The sequence below is a fragment of the Pelodiscus sinensis genome, chromosome 13 (genome assembly GCF_052426305.1).
Source record: "Pelodiscus sinensis isolate ZL-2025 chromosome 13, ASM5242630v1, whole genome shotgun sequence".
Classification (NCBI taxonomy): domain Eukaryota; kingdom Metazoa; phylum Chordata; order Testudines; family Trionychidae; genus Pelodiscus; species Pelodiscus sinensis.
Window position 1 is genome coordinate 14,698,284 of NC_143064.1, and position 12,485 is coordinate 14,710,768.

The 12,485-nt window shown below is 48.4% G+C and overlaps 1 protein-coding gene across 4 annotated transcripts in view; it reads right to left on the minus strand.

Moving 5' to 3' along the window:
* FHL1 (four and a half LIM domains 1) overlaps positions 1 to 12,485 on the minus strand; it is an 82,567-nt gene that overhangs the window by 23,429 nt on the left and 46,653 nt on the right. The window contains exon 1 of one of the 4 annotated variants that reach the window (XM_075941038.2): positions 207 to 330. The exons of 2 other annotated variants lie outside the window; for them this stretch is intronic. Coding sequence is in view for 1 of the 2 variants with exons in the window: in XM_006115434.4 (XP_006115496.1) it covers positions 4 to 25 (22 nt within the window). In the remaining variant the exon portion in view is untranslated. Of the gene's footprint in view, positions 1 to 3; positions 163 to 206; positions 331 to 12,485 lie in introns of those variants that run through there. One more of the 4 variants, XM_006115434.4, reaches the window with a different exon arrangement.

Below are 12,485 nucleotides of genomic sequence, written 5' to 3' on the forward strand. Positions count from 1 at the left end.
TACCTGAATGCCTGTGGTAAGCCATTATTACAGGAACAAATTCGCAGGCAGCCCCTTAGACAGCTGAGCTCAGAGTTTCTCGGCTGATAAAAATGTGTCTGGTTTGATAACATACATTTAAGGGGAGGCTATTAATACAGAAAGACACACTCACACTTGTCCCCTCCCCAGAGATCACAGCATTAATCCCAGTCAAAAATTCTTACCATTTTAGGTGATCCCAGGGAGAAGAATAGGATCTGGTGAAAGTACCACAAGCAACATATAAATACCTGCACAGCTACTTCAGCATCCAAATTAGTTTTAAAGGCAGAGAGGCACTATAAGAACTTGACCTCTCTACTAAAGTACAATTTGGCCTTGGCTTTAGAAATAGCTTACTACTGTTACAACATGTTAGCCTAATGTACAGACTCAAATGGTTTGGGGCAGGGCTGTCTCATTTACACTAATTCTGAAATTATACTAATTTTTTTTTAAAAAAGAGGCTGACTGCAAAACATTGAGAGTCCTGTTAAAAAAGGAATTTGGTAGAAATGCCATTCTTAGTCTCATATCAGCTCTGGTAGGTGGAAGGGAAAACCACTGTGAGGCCTGCCAGACCCTAAGGTCCCTTAACAAAGCATAGGGCAGAGACAGGAAGAATTGACATGCACTGAACATTTACTTCTAGGATTTAACATCCTGTGTAACTTAATGCAATTTGTTTTCACAACCACAGCTGAGGCTGGCCTGCTACTGTCTTTATAATAAGCCCCACTCCTCGAGGATTACCCACTAGCTTACTGGGGTCCGGGAGGTGGGTAGGCATAAGCCCACCCATGTCTAAAGGACACCCCCCCCCCCAGGCTACGGGGAGGGGGGGGGGAGATCCACAGAGCCCTAGACTCCAACTAATTTCAGGGAACAAATAAAAGAAAAAACAGGTAAGTGTAAAGGTCAACGGGCTAAAAAGAGGGAACCGGATGGGGACACTGAGCAGAGAGCCCCAGATAGCACCCACGGCTTCTCAAAGGTGCCAAGAGAGCCTGTGGGTGCCGCCCAGTAGAACTCTGCCCCGATGTGTGAACGGATGCAGGAGACAAAATGGACCCCACAGTCACAGGCCCCTCCCTCAGCCAACCCTGTTCCCTGGTCTTATAAATGGCTGCTTTGGCCATAGCCAAGAGAAGGTTGACTTTGTGGGGCCACAGATGGGGTGTGCAAAAGGTAATAGGTGAGGGGAGAAGTGCAGCCAGAGTTTCTGGGGGAGCCAAAAGAGGGCCCATAATCTGGCACTCTTAGGGTTGCCAGGTGTCCGGTTTTCGCCTGGATAGTCCATTATTTCTGGCCCCTGTCCGGTAAAAAAAATGGACATGTAAAATTTTCTGTTCTTCTTGGAAGGAAGGTTGGTGGGGACATTGTTCCCCTGATGCGTCTGGCGTGGGGAAGCGATGAGCACAGGGATTCTTAAAGGCACAGCGATCTTTTTTTTGTCCTCTCTTTTTTTGCTCAACAAGTTCAGTGTCCGTTTTTGACGTTTTTTTTTTTTTTTTTTTTGCTCAACCAAGTTTTTTTCCTGCCATATTTGGGATTTTTAGTGAACGCATCTGGCAAGCCTAAGCACACTCTAGATAGAAGTGCACCAGGATCTCTCATGCCACAGAAGGGGCAAGTGTTGGGAACAGGGGTGAACTGCATCAAGTACACGCCCATGCTCACAGTTTACAGTGTGCATTAGCAGAAAGGTACATTAACAGAGGCCCTGCCACCACAGAAACAGCTGTGGGTGTCCAGGCCTGGCAGACAGACAGAGTAATCAGGGGACTGAACTCAGGGCTGGAAGCCAGGAACTCCTGAATTCTAATCCTGTTTGCGACACTGACTGACTGTAGGGCCGTGGGAAAGTCTATTAACCTCTCAAGCTCAACTGTTCCTTCTCAACTATGCAAAGGGAGCGGGGAGTATCAGTAAGCCAATGTTGCTATTCTTTTCAACAAGGCCCATCGATAGGACACCTGCACTTTGTGCAGCAATTGGAACACACCGTGCTAAGTATCATTGTGGGTATGGTTAGGTGTGCTGCAAATATCTGGAAAGTCTCCCATTTAACAACAGGAAGATTGGCCAAGTACCACAGCGATGCATATTACAGTCACTCCAGTCAGCTCTCCTCTACTGGGAGCTTCCATGCTGCAAAGATATAGTATCAGAACTAGCCTCTTTCACAACTGTCATTTAGACAAGGGGTTTTCAAACTAGGGGTCGGGACCCAGGACTGGGTCATGGAAAGTCAGGCACTGGTCTTGTTGCTGCAAGGGGGATCAGGTGACTGGGGGGGTGCTAAGGCAGCTCCCTGCTTGCCCCAGCACCGCCGACTGTGTTGAGCCCCAGAAACAGCCGGCAGCAGGCCCAGCTCCTAGGTGCTGGGAGGGGCAGGTCTGTGCACTGCTCCTGTCCCAAGCACTAGGTCTGCACTCCCATTGGCTGGGAACCTGCTGCCGGCTGCTTCTGGGGCACAGCAAGGTCTGCGGTGCCAGGAGAGGCAAGAAGCTGCCTTAGCACCCCTGCTGCACTGCTGATCGTTTTCTGCTTGAGGTAAGCCCTTCCTGTCAGTCCTGACCCACCCCCAAAGCCAGAGCCCCCTCCTACACCCCAAAGCTCTCATCCTTAGCCCTACCCTGGAGCCCACACTCTAGTCAAATTATGTCGGGGTGCAGGCATCCACCGGGGTGCAGGCATCCATATCTGTTTTCAACTCGGTCACGAGGGGAAAAAGTTTGAAAACCGTTGATTGAGACCTAAATGTTTCCCAGGGCTGCTTGGAAGGATGACGTTTGAAAACATTCACATCCAGAACGGCAAAAAGAGAGGGTCTACTTATTCAGCAGATTGTTCATAAGAAACTAAAATGCTTTGGCTAAGAAAATTCTCCCAGTCAATGTATCAAGCTCTAGCAAATTGCTCTGGTGGTTCACGAGGCCGCAGGCATCAGAACAACTGGCATTTTTATGGAGCCCACTTCCTTCCAGCATACATAGTGGATTGTTTTGGCAAAGTGTGTGGTGTTTACATGGACCATTCTTGTTACAGTTTCAGTCACTGCCTGGCATACCGCTCCCCCTGTGGTATGTGAGTGCTGGTGGTTCTCACCGCATTCCACCTTGAGTAATTATTTTCAGCCTCCCTGAAACATCCTCTGTAATTTCAAACAGATTTGGTATTCTTCACTGCCTGGTCTAAAGGGCTGTGTAACATTCCTGTGCAATGTTAACCAGCTATCATGTTCCACCCCAGAGATGGCTGCATTTCAATGGGAGTGAAGAGATTCATGAATGGGATGGATCAAGCATTATGTAACAAGTAACTGTTCTGTGGATGTACTACAGAGAGAGACAGCGAGGGTGTGAGAGTGTATTTCGCACAGAGACACTCACACAATAGAGAGGCAGATGAGACACAGGGAAAAACAGGGAGAAACAGGCAGGCAGACGTTTGGAGAACAGAATGGGTGGAATCCTAGCCCCATTGAAGTCAACAGAAGTTTTGCCAACAGGCCATAGGATTTCATCCTAGTAGTATAATGATCACCATGTGGCACAGATACGACCATGCTTGCCAATTCGGGGGGGAGGGTCAGTGCATGCTTAGTACAAGCCAAGCAGCAAATTAGGATGCGGGGGGGAGGGGGAAGCATGATCCTGCAACACATCCCGATGTGTCGCCTCTGATGTGACACAATACAGGTCAATATGGTCTCGTGCACAACTCCCTCATTATAGAGGGGGGTGCCATATCTGTTTTCCAGATTGGTTGTAATGGAGCTATAGGAGCTATAGATCATAAAATGAAATTTAGCAAAGACAAAAGGTCGGGCACTGCACTTAGGGGAGAAAATCCAAATGCACAAGCACAGAATGGGGGATACCTGGCCTGGCAGCAGCACGGCTGAAAGGCTCTGAGAGTGGTGATGGACCACAACCTCAACGTGAGCCGGCCCTGTGATGCTTTGCAAAAAAAAAAAGCAAATGCAAGTCTCAGTTGCCCTAACAGAGGAACAGCCTGTAACGCACAAGAGGTAACAACACCACTCTGTTCGGTGCCGGTTTGGCCTAACCTGCAGTACTGTGTCCAGATCAGGTCACCAATGGATAGAAAGGATGTGGAGAAACTGGCCAAAGGCGAGTGACAAAGATACTCAAAGGGATGAAATATTAGCCATATGAGCAAAGGCTGACTGAACTGGGTCTGTTTAGTTCGGAAACAAGAAGATGGAGGGGGGACAGGATAGCGATCTTCAGATGCTTGAAAGGCCGCCATAAAAAGATGAAGAAAAGTTGTTCTCTCTGGCCACAGACAAGAGGCTGTGGAAGAAAACAAGCCTTCACTCTGCGTTTGTAAGCAACAAGTAGCCAGAGGCAGTTTATTCAAGCAATATTGCAAGGGAAGCCTGATTCGGACGGGGGGGAGACACCCCCCCCGGCAGATCTTCGAATACAAACAGTTATGAAGCAGCTTATATACTATGCAACAATGGCTGGACAGTTATCTCTTAGGGTATGTCTACACTACAAAGTTAATTCAATTCGAACTAACAGACGTTAGTTCGAATTAACTTTGATAGGCGCTACACTAGTGCTCCGCTAGTTCGAACTTAATTCAAACTAGCGGAGCGCTTAATTCGAACTAGGTAAACCTCATTCTACGAGGAGTAATGCCTAGTTCGAATTAGCTAGTTCGAATTAAGGGCTGTGTAGCCCCTTAATTCGAACTAGTGGGAGGCTATCCCTCCCCAGCTTTCCCTGGTGGCCACTCTGGGCACCACCAGGGAAACTCGTCTGCCCCCCCTCCCGGCCCCGGAGCCCTTAAAGGGGCACAGGCTGGCTACAGTGCCCATGCCAGGTGCAAGCCTGCCAGCACCCAGCCAGCAGACCCTGCACCTGGCACAGCTCGAGCCAGCCACCCACTGCCACCCAGCCCTCTGCCTCTTCCCGGGACCAGGCTGGCGGCTCCCGGGAGCCTGCCCGGGTCCGCAAGAGGCGGGCGCCCGCCTGGTCTAGTGCGGAGATCGTGGACTTCATCCACGACCTCCACACTCGGCACAGGAAAGTGGCCGTCTAGGGCAGGAGAGCTGCCAGCCTGGCCACCAAGGAGCAGGTTGGCATGAAAATCAAGGTGGTCCACTGAGACCCCCGACCCTGAGCCCTGAGCTTACAATGGCCGTACTGGGTCAGACCAAAAGTCCATCTAGCCCAGTAGTCTGTCTGCCGACAGCGGCCAACACTAGGGACCCTGGAGGGGATGGACTGAAACAATGACCAAGCCATTTGTCTTGTGCCATCCATCTCCAGCCTTCCACAAACAGAGGCCAGGGACACCATTTCTACCCCCGGCTAATACCACTCCATGGACCCAACCTCCATGACTTTATCTAACTTCTCTTTAAACTCTGTTCTAGTTCTAGCCTTCACAGCCTCCTGCAGCAAGGAGTTCCACAGGTTGACTCTTTGCTTTGTGAAGAACAACTTTCTGTTATTAGTTTGAAGCCTGCTACCCATTCCTTTCCTTTGGTGTCCTCTAGTTCTTCTATTATGGGAACTAATGAAGAACTTTTCTTTATGCACCCTCTCCACACCACTCATACTTTTATAGACCTCCATCATATCCCCCCTCAGTCTCCTCTTTTCTAAGCTGAAAAGTCCCAGTCTCTTTAGCCTCTCTTCATATGGGACCTGTTCCAAACCCCTGATCATTTTAGTTGCCCTCCCCTCTCCCACCCTCTCTCTTCCCCTCTCCCACCTCCTTTTCCCAGTTTCCCCGAGTTTTGTTCAATAAAGAGAGTTCTATTTTTGAACACACATGTCCTTTATTTTGTACATCAGGAAGGGGGGCTAGGGAGGGGTAAGTGGAAGGAGGTGAGGGAGGAATGGGGTACGAGCCCCCGATGGGGAGGACTGGGGTGGCTCTGTGGGCTCGTCGGGGTGGAAGCTCTCCTGAAGCCCCTTGATTGACCCCCCTCCGGATGGCAGCTTGCGGCAAGTGCAGCCGGGCTGATGGCCGAGTGCTGTGATGTGCCGAGTGTGGGCACTCAGGGCACTCCAAGCCAGGACTGCTTTGCAAGCGGGGAACCCTGAGAACTGTCTGTCCGGGGTGGGGGTCGGGTCCCTTTAAGCACAGCCCTTGGCTAGCCTGAGGCAGCAGCTCCACACTCTAAGTCCTAATCTGATGCCCTGCCGGCACTGCTTCCGGCCATCCTTAACCTCAGTTCAGGGTCCACTCAGTGTGGACATGCTAGTTCGAATTAGCAAAATGCTAATTTGAACTAATTTTTAAGTCTAGATGCACTAGTTGGAATTAGCTTAGTTCGAATTAGTGCTGTAGTGTAGACATACCCTTAGTTCCTCCCAGATGCTACCTTATCTTCAAGGGTATCACTGGAGTCAGCATTCCATCCTTATCTCCGTACGGAGGTGAGAGGCGAAGGCAGCGTCTTATTACAGCTCTCGCGTTGTCAAGAGTCAGTATTAGCCTGGCTCTTGCTCTCTTGCTAACAAGACTAAGATGGCTGCACCCAAATTCCCTTATTCCTGCCTCCACAAAGCAATGGGGTCAAACCGCAGCAGAGCAAATTTAGATTAAAGCTCCGAGGGGGGGGGGGGGGGAGACTTCCTAGCTGTATGATCAGCACTGCCTCTGGAAACTAGAAGCTCCTTCACTGGGGGATTTCAAAAGGAGGCGGGATACCCGTCTGTCTTGAGTGGTTTAGACACAGCAAATCCTGTGTCTTGGCAGGGGCTTAGAACTGTTGATTCTTGCGGGCTCTTCCAACCCTATGATTCTGTGGCCTTAGTCAACTTCACATCACTCCAGGCCGGTGTCTTGCCCCAGTGATCCTCAGATCCCTTCCTATCTCATTTACTGCTAGTCTGGCACTTCCTGGTAGTAATTATTATGATTATATATATTATGAAAGAGCCCAGAAGGCCACATTGTACTAAGCTCCAGGGAGACACTGGCTTCGATACTGGAAAGTGGAGAAGCCAGGCCAGCCTGAGTTCCCTATTGGTCCAGCCCGAAGAATCAAGTATCAGCAGAATTTCTAGACACAGCAGACTCAGGTCCTTATGCTCTAAGCAATCAGGCACTGGAATTCATGGCACAGAAGTTCAGAGTTCACCTTCAGCCCTGGGCACATCTTTCTCCTTCTGTGTGTTGATCCTGTCTTGCTGAATTCAGGAAGAGTTGAAAACGGTAGCACTAGGCACTGCTGGCGCAAGGAGTGGGACTTTGACCTGTGTCTGCGGCATTTTTTAACATTGGGAGTTTAGCCCTAGATTTTTGTCAGCTAAGACAGGGGTGACCCAAAGGGACAGTCCCTCAAAGTTCACTTTTTATCAGCGAGCTGGCTGCTGAGCAGGCAACATGATTAAGGTACCGTGTCATGTACCTGAATAAAGAGTGATTCAACATTGTGTTTTCCAGAGTATTTTCCTGACCTGTGTGATCCTTCCAGAAAAGGCCGGGGCACTGTCAGCCTTCTCACATGTCCATCAGTCACTCAACAAGATAGAAACAGCCACTTAAATAGAGACAGGAGATAGCCAGGCATGGATGAACTATTAGTCACCATCACCAGAGACAAGTGAGCAGTCATAAATATAGGGAGGGGGCAGGGCACCGGGCCTATATTTCAGAGTAAGGTTCTACTTTAAAGCTCCATGTATGTTAACGGGGCTACTTGCTGTACTGTGAAGTGACTGATAAATAAGGATACACTGATGACTCGAACCCCTGGACACATTCAGGCTCCTCCAATTGCATCTCACCCTCCTAATGGTTTCTCTTCGCTCTGGCTAGTTTTCGGAATGCTGTCCCCTGGTTCGGATCGGTCTGTGACAGCAGAGCACAGGTGCATGCAACGTGCCGAAGGGCTGTCACCATAGGCAGTGAACACTGAAAAGGGAGGTTAGTGCTTCACGTTATACTTTAGTCAGTGTCTCCGGGGGCCACGCACAGCGCTTGGTGGCTCCCGAAATGTACTCACAGAACTGAAACAAGCATGGATCGGTGCAGGGTTTTTATTCAAATTGCCAGGGCCACCAAAGCTGGTTTGTAGTCACCCTCCTTTCAGCCCAGGAGCTCCAGGGAAACACCCCTTCTGTTTTCTGTCCTGCCCTCACACCCCCTTTGCAGCTGCAGTGAAAGATGAAAGTTGTTGCGTGCTTGGAAGGGGTCCTATGTCATGGAACCCTCGTGGGCCTCACTCTTCCAGCAGCTCCCCTTCACTTGACTGGAAGAAGCTCCAACCAGGGCTTCTCTGCTACTCTCAGTGGGTTATCTCCAGCCACCGGGCCCCAAACCAGCCTAAGATGTGTAAGATCAGGCCTTGAACTGTACCCACAAGATGACAGGAGCACCACAGTTCTCGCAGACACACACCCCCATCCCCATTCTGCAAAGCTGGATGTTTCCTTCCACTGTCAGTCGGATGTGATGGAAACTTGGAGTCCCATCAGTATGTCCCACTCACTCCTAGCCCACGGTCCTGACTGACTCTCCCTATGGCCTTGAGCAGGAGGAGGAGGGTCAGCGCAGACTCAACAGGCAAAAAGCACCCACCCGAGTCCTCCTGCATGAGACTTTGTGGAGGACATAGCAAAGCCAAAACTGCATTTCTTTGCCTCCTCCATGGCCACAGCTTGTATGTGCTGCACTCAATCCAATTCAACCCTAGCTAGCCACCCAAGGACACTCCAGCCATCTCTATTTATATATAAGCCGTGTTGACACATGGGAGCAAAGCCAGTTGCTGTACAGATGTTTTCACAGCCGTATTAAACCCCCAAGAGAGCTATCTGCTTAGACTATATTCTTCCTCCAAGCCACGTGGAATCTCTCAGGGTATGTCTACACTACCCTCCTAGTTCGAACTAGGAGGGTAATGTATGCATACCGCACTTGCTAATGAAGCCCGGGATTTGAATTTCCCGGGCTTCATTAGCATAAGCGGGGAGCCGCCATTTTTAAATCCCCGCTGCTTCGAACCCCATGTAGCGCGGCTACACGGGGCTCGAACTAGGTAGTTCGGACTAGGGTGCCTATTCCGAACTACCGGTACACCTCGTTTCACGAGGAGTACCGGTAGTTCGGAATAGGACCCTAGTCCGAACTACCTAGTTCGAGCCCCGTGTAGCCGCGCTACATGGGGTTCGAAGCAGCGGGGATTTAAAAATGGCGGCTCCCCGCTTATGCTAATGAAGCCCGGGAAATTCAAATCCCGGGCTTCATTAGCAAGTGCGGTATGCATACATTACCCCGCTAGTTCGAACTAGCGGGGTAGTGTAGACATACCCTCAGTCTCCATCTGCCTATGACAGCCCCTCTATGCTACAGCTCCTTCACATCTGCAGGACAGCTGTGCTCCAACTCACTCCACACAAACCAATGACACTTCCTTTGCCTCCAGTCCCATCCTGAGTACTAGATCCGGAGTGTGGGAAGTTAGCCAGAAGGCACCTGCAAGCTTTTAGAACCAGATCTGGGAGAGGGACAGGAAGATTGGGAATATGTTCATTAATGTATATACGGTGCAAAGACACTTTATGGTCAGATGCCATTTAAGAACCGAGATATGAATGTGGGAGACAGTGCTTAAAGGGGTGGTGGGGAGGGGCTGCTAGGAGTCACAAACCCAATAAAATAAATAAATAAATAAGTACAAATTGAGCTGGACTGCTGAGGAATGCACTCCAGGCCCTGTTTCACTTACAAACTGCTATTCCCAGATTATGGTAGCCCTCCCCTTTACTTTTTCCAGACCACTTGATGCACTGGGGCAAGGAGAGAGTAAAAACATAAAAACAAAGGAAAAGGAAAAGAAACCAAACTGAGATGGGAAATGACTAGAAATAAGGACGGAATGGGAAATAAAGAGAGGGGACAGTGGGAAAAGAGCAAAAATGGAAGGAGGAAAAATTGCAAGCGTTTATCCATCTGTCTTACTCTGCTGGAGTATTTTCAGGACTCTTCCCCTCAGCCAGCAGAGATAATCCTATGTTACTTCCATGCCAACACCTGCTCTGTTCCCAACCCCCTGCCAAGCATGCTTTCCGCCCAGCCCCCATTAGCTCCACCTGTTGCGGACATTGCTAACCATTGACTGGTTGCTGATAGCTGACTGACAGGGAGATTCTGGTGGGGGCTATCAATCAGATGCTGCTTTGTGCATCCAAGTTTTTGTTTAGCCCCTCTTTTCTATTTCGGGCTTGGAAAAGTGAACCAAAGCCAGGAAAGCTTCCTGCCAAATAAAGCAGAACATGTGTGGGACAGAGGGAAGCACTACTGCAGCCCCACCCACCCAAAACTAGGGAGTTCTAGTTACTGAGAACGCTCGTGTAAGACATGCATCTGAAAACACGTTAAGTTTTGCTGTTAAGTTATATTACGGTTATTTTACTTCATTCTCTTCATGGTAGCAGGTGACCGCACACAACCTACCCTATAAAGACAAAGCCCAGAAAGATCATTAAGCTTTTCCTTTTTGTTTATCCTCTTGATATTTTCATCACTGTTTCCTTCCACTCGAGGATCTCAACCTGAATAGCTTGAACCAAGCCTCATATGAACATGCTCCCATGAGGAAGGGCCATATTTTTGCCTTCAGTATTCAGAGCTGTGAACCGAGGCAACAAGAGGCAATGTCCTAGGCCAGCACCAGCACCAAGAGAGTCAAGTTCTCTCCATTTCCAGTCCACTGTCTTTTCTATGGCTCGCTATGTATAAAGACTCAAAAAGAACAAATAGTAGTGTTCATTTCACTGCAGAGAGGCCACTTGGTACAGCTTATGGTCTGTGAGGGTAGGATTAGTTTGCTGCAAACATTCTCAGCTGTATATGGTACTTGCTTAAAATAGTTTATTTTTGTTGCTTGAAGTGCTGGTGAATTAATAAACCTCAGGACACAGTTCTGGATCCCTGAGAATGGAACTCTGCGAAGTTCTTGCCTAAATACTGTGTCCAGAACAGAAGTGGGCTGTGCCCATGAAAGCTCATGATACCATCTACATGTTTTGTTAGTCTATAAAGTGCTACCAGACCATTTGGGTTTTTTTAAGATTCAGGAATAGTTATGTGAATATCAGTATCCTTTAGACTTCAGGATGTAAGTTTACAGGATGGGGCCTGAAGAAGATTTACCTGCGGGATTCAGGTGTGTCAGACACCACATTGCCAATCCCAAGCATTAAAAATCACCAAAAATCATCATTCAAAATAAACCACAAGGCTGTTTTAAAAATAATGAGATTTTTTTTAAAATAAAGAAATCTGGAGGGGGTTTTATTTGCCTTCTGGTTTCTCAGTCTTTGATTTAAACTCAAGCCACCTTTTCAAACTTCGCTACAACTGCAACACATGGAAACTTTTTTTTTCCGAATGAAAGCCAAGCTTCTTGCCTAATCCAGTGTCTCCAGGAGACAGGATGTGATGTTATCTGATTAAAACATGACCACATAGCTCATTGTTGCTACCACTGTTATATAATTGCAACCAGTGTTATACAAAGTATATCTAGTAAGGTGTCAAGAGAAAAGTTATGATTTGCTGGATATGGTTATGTTATGTTGTATGCTTGCATCAATTTTGTACTTGAAGTTTTGGATAGTAAAGGACTGACAACAGTCTGATTATTAGGTAAAATCTGAGTTATATATTGACGTGAGTATGTGGCTGGTCCTTTGGGATCAGAAGAATCCTTTGATTAAACTGGTTTTAAATAATCCCTCATTTTTAAGCTTAGCGTCTAGGTGTTGAATTCAGGACTGGAATACTTAGGCAGACAACTTTTCTGACTTCTTGTTAGCCAGTGCGGTGAAACAGAAGTGTACTTCTGTTGTGGGCTTGGTATCTCTAAAAGGAGAATAGCAAGGAATTTGGGGATGTATCTGCTCTGTGTCTCAGCAGCTTGTCCTGAATTTGGTATTCTCAGTTGTGACCCCCAGGGGCACCATGACATGGAACTTTAAGGAAAACGCTGAGTAACATCTCTGCCTATGGACGACCACTAACAGACTGGACCCCTTCCATGTTCGTAAGAACCAGTATATTATTTATCAGCTCCCCTCCCTCCGGACAGCCTTGTACAGCAACATACAAGTGGACATAAACTTCACCCATAGTCCACTCACCAAGGAGGAAAGAGAAAGTTCTCCCCATCTCGTATCCCTGGTCAGCTGCCTTCTCTTGCTCTTCCTTGCCTTTTCCTCCACCTAGCTGTGATTATTCTCCTTGGCCCAGCCGTCCTCAGCTTAATTAAGCCATTGAGCACCCGACTCCCAATGAAGTCCACTCCAGGGGAGGGAAAGAGCTGGCTCCTTAAGGAGCCAAGCATTGGGTCAGCTCTGGACTCCTGGCACACCGTCACAGAGTACAATAAAATTGAGAGCAGTGGTAACATACTGCACTGCCTCACAATATCCAGGCCCAGCACGGCCAGTTCCAATGACAAT